This window comes from Malurus melanocephalus, unplaced genomic scaffold, assembly GCF_030028575.1.
Source record: "Malurus melanocephalus ecotype Western Australia unplaced genomic scaffold, MMel_1.1 scaffold_316, whole genome shotgun sequence".
Lineage (NCBI taxonomy): Eukaryota > Metazoa > Chordata > Aves > Passeriformes > Maluridae > Malurus > Malurus melanocephalus.
Genome location: NW_026623548.1, coordinates 281,939 through 291,633, shown reverse-complemented (window position 1 = coordinate 291,633; position 9,695 = coordinate 281,939). Strand labels below are relative to the sequence as shown.

General features: G+C 43.9%; 1 protein-coding gene across 1 annotated transcript; it reads right to left on the bottom strand.

Annotated features, from left to right (window-relative positions):
• Positions 1–3,567: 3,567 nt before the first annotated feature.
• On the bottom strand, positions 3,568–9,658 carry SPRING1 (SREBF pathway regulator in golgi 1). Its single transcript, XM_057377447.1, has 5 exons — positions 9,409–9,658; positions 8,621–8,777; positions 7,240–7,391; positions 6,617–6,730; positions 3,568–5,881 (listed from the first exon to the last, which is right to left on the bottom strand). The coding sequence occupies exons 1-5, from the start codon at positions 9,517–9,519 to the stop codon at positions 5,798–5,800; spliced, it is 618 nt and encodes a 205-aa protein (XP_057233430.1). The 5' UTR covers positions 9,520–9,658; the 3' UTR covers positions 3,568–5,797.
• Positions 9,659–9,695: the final 37 nt, after the last annotated feature.

The following is a 9,695-nucleotide window of genomic DNA, read 5'->3' as shown; positions in this document are numbered from 1 at the left end:
AGCAAAGTCAGGCTGAGGGGCTGAGTCCATCCCACAGGGCAGGGCCGGCTCTGAGCCCCACACAGCTGCTGTCCCGGGGACAGCACAGGGCAGCAGCGAGGTTTACACTAAAATACACTTTAAAATACTGTCTTTTAAMCAAACATGAACCAACAGTAGCCTCACTGGGCTGTGGGCAGTGAGGGGAAGTCTAAGCAAAGCTACAACGGATGCAGGAACAAGGATGTTCCTGATGCAGGAACAAGGTAGCACCTCAGCACAACATGGCCACCCCATCCCTCAGCCTCACCTCAGCTCTCCCATGGCCACAGGCACGGTCATGGAACTCTGTGAGCCACAGGACATCGCTCTGAGGGTCACACACCCTGTCCTGTCCAACAGCCTTGTCCTGCGACGATTCTTCACCACAGCCGCACACCAGGCAGATCACGGGGGCTGCGTGTGCATGAGGGCAAAAATATGGGAAACTGAGCTAGGAGTGTGTGAGGGAAAAAAAGGCAGGAAATGAAACTGGGGGTACATGAGGGGAAAAAAGGCAGGAAATGGGGCTGGGGTTGTGTGAGGGGAAAAGAATCAGGAAACAGGTTCAACCAAGCAGTGTCTGAGGGAAAAAAATTCCAATCCCCTGGCCTCACTTGGGCTTAGTTGTTTTTTATCTTATTATTATTATCATCATCATCATCATCATCATTAATGCTATACAGTTATCAATGAGGCTACCCGACTGTCACATCTCTTTTTTCACATTAACACCCAGGATCACCCAAGAGGTTGAAAATCCAGGCAGTCCTCACAGATAAATTTATTTTGCAGGTTATTTTAAGCAGCCAGGCCAAAGGTGCAGGAGGAATCCCAGACATACACTCCACGCTTTTTCCCGGAGCAATGCAATGACTCCTGTCCCATACTCATAAGTTTGGCTGCTTTTCGACAAAGGGAATGAAGCTCCAAGGGCTGTGTGCCAGCCCAGCTCCATGGATTGGGACCAGCCTTTATCCCAAGGCTGTGGTAACCTCTGCTGGCAGCTCCTGGCTGCTACACCGGATGAAATGCTGCTGGAGGTGAGCTTGTAGTTGAACAGACAAAAAGACAGCAGACGAGTTTTACATTTGCTTGCTCATACTTTTGTATGCATTTGCTACTACAGAGGATTGGAATTTTTTTTAATTGAATGTGTATTTTTAAGGCATCGGTGATTTAGATAAATYAGGACCCTGCTCATCCAAGTATGAACATGTTTATTTCCTCAGACATTATAACCAAGCAGGTCTGTAACCGTAGTTTGCAGCTAATCTACATTTTTCTGTTTGAAGATGTGGATCCAGCACAGYGAGTGTCATCTGACATACCTGAGGGATGCATTTCCTGCATAGGATAATGTCAGTAATGCTACCTTTTTTCAGTGTTTAAACAAACATGTCATACCTGTGACTTACACCCAACCTTATCACACTTCTTCAAATGGTGATATTTCACATCCATGTAAGACAGGCACTATTCATAGTAATAAATACATTAAAGGCTCCAGGTGAGGCCATGGTCAAAGTTGTAGGAAGTACAAATGTTGTCTTTTTGCTCTGAGGAATTTAAAATCTAAACAGATTTTGGGCAGGACAGGAAGAAAATGCAGGTAATGGATATAGGATTCCCACTTACCATGATTCCTGTTAGTGTGCCTGACTCCGTAGGYGCAGGCAGAGAGATGGAATATATATGAGGAAAAAATTAGAGCCTGGGTTTTATTGGAARCTTTCATTAAATTGGCAAGAAATCAGGTGCTAGTCTTCATTTCAACTATTAACAGCAGAAAGAGATTGTCATCTCATCCATGGAAAACCTAACACTTGTCTCCCGTTCCATTTGCAACTATAGCTTGTGGTCTTCTATCTCCTTAATTGAAATACATAATAGAAAAGTTTCTATGAGGCAAGATTTTAGCCAGAATTAATTTCTTCATTTGCTCTACTCCGCAGCTGTCATTTTACCATAGGCAAAACAGCAGACCACAGCAACAAACATGCTTCAGTCTGAAGGCATCCTGAGAATTCTTGCTTAAGACAYCTAAGCGAGACATCTACCAAAACCATGATTTCTAAGAAAAATCTGGGGCTGTACAACAGCCTCAAAATGGAAAACATCATGTAGACAATGTGCATGTTGCTACAAGTCAGACCTTAATTGACCAAAAATATTAGATAGAGCTGTCTGTTTAATTAGACACGGATCAAAAATGAAGAACTAAATACTTTCCCATCATTCCCTGCAGGTTTTGAAGTTGGCATTTCCCCCCCTCTGCATATAGTTAGTTGTTTGCCTCGGGTTGTAAAGAAATGCAGAGGGCTGTTATTAAAGCACTGATAATTTGCTGAACTCCATCTTTTGTGGAACTTGCTGAGTTAGAAAATTCCTTTTCACTTCCTCCCCCACCTCTCCTTGACTAGAACTGAAGAACAAACATCACATTATGGTGCTAGGTAAAAGGATCAACTGTGTTTGCAGTTAAGTGACTGGCACAAGACAGAACAAATCCTACAGCTCAAGCCTGTCCAGCTAAATGATGAAGGAAATAAAAAAAGCATTTGCTTTTGAAGAGAATTTCAGAACAAAGACTCATGCTTAGGATTTGCTGTGCTTTAGTGCTTTATATTCAGAAATTGACTCCCAGTAGTTTGTTAGAAAGTTCTCCAAGTGATCAGAGCCTGGAGATAAAGAACTGCAAGGAGTGAGATTCTGAGAACGCAGAAAATACAACCCCAACTCATCAACTGTTCAGTGGTGAACTTCAGTCAGAGCTCTGCGTTTGCCATTTCCGCACTCCAGCCCATGACAGGAAGGATTTTTATCCAGTTGTCCATGTACCATGCCAGTGAAGCAGTAATGGGTGCTTTCAAGGCCAATGGCTCAAGTTAAAATTCAGYAAAGCAGGCAGTTAGAACCTTCCTCTTCAGCCACAGCTTGCCATTTCCAAATTGGTACAGCTAAATTTTATACCTGTTCCTCATTACATGTCAACTGCTATCATTTTTCACCAGCATTAATATTCCTGTAAACTACAGAAATCAGGCCGTACAGAGCCCATCCAATTATCCCCATCACTGACCTCAGTGCAGATAAGCAGAGCTACTTGCTCCATGGTGCTCTCATTAAATCTGCTGCCAAACACCCATCAACCAGCCCAGCCTCYCAGCTGACAAATAAAAAGGAGATGTCAGACACCCACAGCATCACCGGGCTTGCTACGAGAGGAATGGACATCACTTAAACCACACAGAAGTATTATCAGGAAGCACAGATTCTGACATTGCTCATCCTCCCAACATGAAGCAATCATTTGCATTCCTTCCCCTGCTGAATCCACTTTTGCAAAGGGTCTGATCTTTCTGTTAATCATTGACAGAACCATGCTCATGTCTTAGATTAAAATGAAATAGATTTTCTGTTTGCCTCTACTTGCTTGCCTTTTCCCACACATGAATTGAAGTCCTCCTCCGGTCCACCGCATTCTTCAAACCTCCATTTTGGAATAATTGCTTTGTAGTTCAAAGAAAGACATAAGAACAGGCAGTATCTTGGAAAACAAATTTTTAATGATTTAACATATAGTACAGACACAGTTGAACAGCTCAGCTACCAAGGCGGGAGGATGCAGTTTCTGTCCCATTGGATGGACAATGGTAACAATGCACTTCTGATCACATCCTGTTTTTCTAGGAGAGAAAAGGCCAGGAATTCTCTAAGTTGTCCAAATTATGTTAGTTCTTGATTTCTTATGATTTCTTACAATTACTGCTTCCAGCAGTAATTCACCTGCTAAGGAATTACCATCAAGTTGGAAAAGAAAGCAAGAGCAAGCCATCAGCATCTTGACCTCATCAGCCGTGGTGCAAACACACAAAGTGCTGGAACGCATCTCAGCAGGAATGATATGATAGACCAAGCTGATGGCCTTCCTCAGGRAAATGATTATGAAGTGCTGGAAAGGGGTGAAGAATCTGCTTAACATTGAAAAGAGAAGCAACCTCTGCTACCCTCTGAAGACAGCATTTCACACTGCATCCTCACACTATACCATGGCTGCTGCAGCAAGCTGCCATAGGAGGGCAGCAAAGGGRAGACAGATTTTCAGTTGGATGAACTGCTAATGCTAAAGCTCTCAAGCTTTTGGAAAACCAAGATTTCCAGACAGTGTGCTGATGGAACCATTATTTTGCTTGACAACTCCTGGGAAAGAACAAAATCACCAAGAAGTGGATTTTATCAGATGGTTRGGTACTACTTCTTGTTTATATCATATGCAATTGCAATAGAATTCTACAGATCTTTTGCAGCAGGATATTCCACCACTGTCTGTTTGTGTTTTTTATCTTCCATGCCTCTATAGACATTTATCTACATTTATTTTTTATTTTATTCTGTTTAAGCAAGCATACACAAAGTCAAAATCATGGGGGAAATGAATGGGATAAAACAAGAGAAATGAGCCTCTGCATATAGAGAACAGCCCAGTTTAGTCTAGCACTTGGACTTTGCAGKGGGAGAAGAAATTTTACAGGTTCTGTACCCGCCTTTTCTCTGTTTTGTGGCATTTAGAAAGAGAGAGTCAAAATTGCAACTTTAGGAGAAACTGTGGGAGAACCAAAGCTGTTGTAATGTCATTCTGATCAAGCCACAATTCCAGAGTGGCAAGTAYGTCAAACAGCAAATCAAAAGCATCATGACTTTAGCTGAGCTCACACAACACAGCTGTCCTCAAAGAAGGGCTCGTGCCACATTCTGACATCCTAATTACTGCRTGCACACGGACATCATTAAACTGAAGTCCTGCAACAACTCCACCCTTTTCCCTCCTGCACAACCAGGAGTAAAGCACATTTGAAACACCAAGGCCTGAACAAGTTGAAGCAAACAAATCTTCCCTGCTCCCTTGTCAGCAAGTGGACCAGCAAAGAGCTGCTCACAAAACTAAGGCTCCTCTTTGAGGAAACTGCTGCAGAGTAACAAGGGAAGTGTTTACAGACAAYAAACATTCCATCCTAGGCAGATCCCTGCTCTTCTCTTGTGCTATGGGACTTTGGCMGAAGAACAACTCCATTGGAGTTCTGAATGGCTTAAACTCACTAAGAGGAACATAAGTAATATAGTGACAAATCCCAAAACAATTCCTTTAGACCAAGGAGGAAAAAAAAACCCTACCAACTTTAGTCAGGATCTAAAACATCCCTTCCAGCTGGCACAGCAAAACAGGGACTGAAAGGCATCCACAACAGGCTATGCAAAGCATCGATACTTCCAGCTAGTGATCCATATAAAATGAATAAATAATTCATAATTACATATGTAGTGTACACCATGCATGCCAAGAAGGGTACCAGAAAGAGAAGTACAGCAGGCATGCTTTGCTCTCTAAAAGTAAAAATCCTCCAGCTACWACAGTCACTCAGGAAAGTCTCTGGACTGCAGAGACACAACTGAACCTCCACCAACAGAGCCACATTAGATATTTTTCCCATGAYGTTCTATAGCCTAGATTGACTCCATGATTCCTGAAATTTAGAGGAAGTATTCAAAGAAAGCACTGGCACTGCAGCACAGTACTAGCACTCTAAAGCAGATGAAGAAAGCAAGACACAGTCATGAAGAACTTAAGTTCCTTACTTCCTCTGTTCACCTCTGGCTTTGCCCCTACATAAAACACGAGCTTTTTACACTGAGGCTTTGCTAAAGCAACAGCTGTCATCTTGTTCTTCTGGATTCAAGTCTCCAGCTCCTTCCCCCCGCTGCTCAGATCCTGCAGCTCTCAAACAGGCAGGAGCTCCGGGGGATACTCGCCATAGCAGTACTTGGCAATTGGGTCTCTGTAGGTGTTCTCATGCTGCACACTCTGCCAGGAAAACAAGAATAAGCTTTATTCAATCATAAAAAAAATAGGTATGTTTAGACAGTATCATCAAACGTTCTAAGCAAACAGAGCACAAATAAGTTGCTACTTGAAATGTGTGTGTTTCTCTTGATAAAAGKTAGACTTCAGATACTATGGGCAAAAAAATCCAGTAACTTTGAAGACATTTGGAACTCTATGCTTTGTTTGCAGTCCATCCCTATCGCTACATGAAATACTGAAGCTGCAGGACATTGCTGACAGCACTAAGAGGGCGAGAGCTTGCTTAGACAAAAACTTCTAATAAAATCCCAAGAGTAACAGAAGTTCAAGTTTTCCTTAATAAACAAATAAATCACAACATAGCTTCKGAGTTACTACACAGATGATTGTCAGCGCATGGTTAAGTCTCCAACTGTACCATAAAACAATGCATTCTGAGGCTACTGGGAACAGCTCTCACCGTTTTCATCCTAACGAGATCCTCCCCAGAAGAACTGGGATCTTCAAGTCATTGAACTCAGCCTCTTTTTAGTTAAACACCTTTCTTCTAAAGAAAATGTGCAACTTTTCCTGTACTAAGTAAGTGCTTTGCCTTCAGACTGGCTCTCAGCAACAGTTTCAACTTTTATGAAAATGCCCATGTACAGAAAAGTACAACACACCAGCCATTCATTGGATTGAGCTGCATTTTCAAAGGGCACTTTTYTAGCCCTGGACATGGGGCTTGTGCCTTACCTGTGATGAAGTCCTACATTTGGCCAGACACAGCTCAAAGTGATCTTCCACTGCCATGAAGAGGTTTTGGAAAGCAATTGCTGCCCGGTTCAAGAAACGCTCCAGGAGATGTTGCTGAAGTGGTCAGCAGAGAGAAGACAAAAACCAGAAACTCTCCTTCAACAAGGAGTAATCAAAGCCCAGCCTAACCCACACAGCTCAGGTATTAGAGGAATAATAAGCAACTCCACTTAGGATTGCTAGCAAGCACTGAAAGGCTAATGCCTTAYAGAACCCCAGCAGCAGGAAAACACCTAAGAGAAAATAACTGAATCTGGGGAAGTGCCAGTTATAAAACTAATACTGGCTGGAGTAACTTTTCTGCAATCATTTCCCATCAGCAAACACAATTCACCTGAAGATGAAACATTTTGCAAGGCTCCACGTATTTCCTCCCAAAGGTGGGAAGGAGGAAATTTGTTAAAGCTTTATTTTTAGCTATATGGTCCTTGGAGGATTTCCTCATCCTTCCAAGAAAAGAAACTGTCCCTCTAAGGAAAAAGCTCCTCACAAGGAAGCACCTTTAGCCACAGAGGAACCTGAGCAGCTGAGAACAGCTGGAAAGCAGGAGGAAGTCCATGTACCTTGCTGGGCTGCAGGCAGCAGGACACGCAGTACTCGTAGATGCTGCAGCAGCCGTTGGGAAGGCAGCTGTCACAGCTGTACAGCTTCGTGCTGGGCAYGTTCACATTGCAGCAGCCATTCACCAGCAGGTCCTTCCTCTCACAGATGTAGCCTGGAAAACAGCAATAGGATAACAACTGGCAAAGCACACCCCTCTGCATGCTCTACAAAAACCTGTAGTAAGAATCAGATTACTTAAGAACAGGTTTGCTTATCATGTAGTAGATTATGATCCCACTCAGTCTGAACAAAAGTCCCAAGTAKCCGTTCATTGAAATGGAGAGCAGCATTTCAAACAGCCTGGTGTGATCTGCACAACTATTACATCTTACTCTAATATGTGCTGTACATACAGTATGAGTATTTACATGCAGAATATTTAAGTTCTGATTTCTTTCTGGCATAGTTCCTTGTTGTGAAAKGGGGAAGGAGATTGGCATTGATTATATTGGAAAAAAAAATAACACAAATTTTTTTCAATGGGTCTGTGTCTGGATAATTCTCTTTACAGTTCAATATGAAGATATTTAGATTTAGCCATGCAGGATTGCTGAAATATTAATTGTTGAGTGAAATCCTTAATAGTATAGAAACATGGTGTATATCCTTAYGGAAACTGTACTACCACAGCATTAGACAGGGAGAGATTTGTAATTTTTAGAGAGCTTATGAACTGGCACAAAGCTTAAGTCAGGTAGTGCCAAATTTAACATTGAAGCAAATCACAAGATGTGGTGGGTTTTCTACAGCCTTGATTTGTGGTCAAGAAAGACCCAGGGTCTAAGCAACAAGCACAGTGAGGGCAGGAAAGAGTCTTGAACTTCAACCACTAAAACAAGTGGTTAATAACCTCGGGTTTACAAGGGTCAGATGAGCTTGTTAAYCGTGACTGAGCACTAATTACAGCAGGGCTGAGCTGCCTCCAYACAAGGCCAATAAGGTTTCCTCAATTATTCTCCCTAACACCTCTGACAGCAGGAATACACTGCAGGGAGACAAACAACTCTGCCAGCAACCACAGTAAACTGAGCAGGACTCAACGTTTGGGTTCTGTGCAAAGGTAACCGGAATTCTTTGACTCTAAGGCAGTCACAGTCACACTCACACAGCCCTGGGCCTCAGCTGAGCCCACTGTGCCCAAGTCTGGTGTGCACAGAATCAAACCAACAGTATCTGCAGCCATAGTGAAAATTCATCCAGCCAGAGGAGAAAAAGGCAAGGGCTGAGCAAAAATGCCTTAATAAAGAGCAGTTGTTATGTGAAAGCGCCATTAGCAGTCAGACAGGCAAAGCAGTTTTCAGCACTGCCATATGCAGAATAAATTCTTAGTATCAACTGTACCCAGTTCATCGGTAATGAGGAGCTTCCCCTGCACAGAGTTCCTGCACTGGTTACTCAGCTGGCTGCTGTTTCCCGAGCTGAACTTCACCTTCCACATGATCGGCTGCTCGTGCTCCTGCACTTGGAGGAGATTTCGATCTCTCACCATCCTCTCTTCCTGCAAGGAAAAACAGGAATGCAACCAAATGTACAAGTTCTTCTGCCACTTCAGTCCATGTGCTTTCCCCACGGTTAAAGACACCTAGTACTTGTGAACTCTGCAGCACAGGAAATTCCAGCATCGATGGTGTAAACAACTTACTACTTGTAGTAGCTTACTTCATACTATACACAGATACACTGTGCACAGAAGATACACAATCCAGTAAAGTGAGGGTATTCAAGTTCACCATGGATGACCTAATACAGCTGAACTCAAGTTACTACAACCACAGAAATAGTATATATTATATTAAATAACCACAGCTGCACGTATTTCCCTTTCATGAGGGCTTCGCCAATGGAATTACCACTCACAAGAGATACAACARCTATCAAACCCCTTGACGATTTTCTTTTTCCAGTTTTGGTTCAAACCACTATTGTTGTCAATCACAGTATCAGGCATGTCTACTTTAAACTCCTGCGTCTAATAAATATTTACAGCATAATTTTTATGGCAGAATAACCCAGGAGTTATGGCAGCATAACCCAGGAGTGACGGCACCTGAAGAACAAAAGTCAGACTGGGATAAGGGATGATTTAACCCACACCGCGGCGYGTCGGGGCCAGGGTCGCGGACACTGACCTGCTTGAAGGTGCTGGTGATGAAGTAAACGAGCGAGAGCCCGAASACGACGCCGAGGACCCATCTCTTCCTGAGCAGGCGCCGCCAGAGCACGGCCCCGCAGGGCACCATGGCGGGCCCAGGGGCTCAGCCCGGGCGGGGGCAGCGCCGGCCCGGGGCCCGCATCACCGGCGGGCCGGCAGCGAGGAGCGCACGGCAGCGAGGAGCGCACAGCCCCGGCACTGCCGCGGCCCCAGCGGCCCGAGCGCTTCCGCCGGCCGGGAGGGGGAGACGGAAGCGGCGGCCGG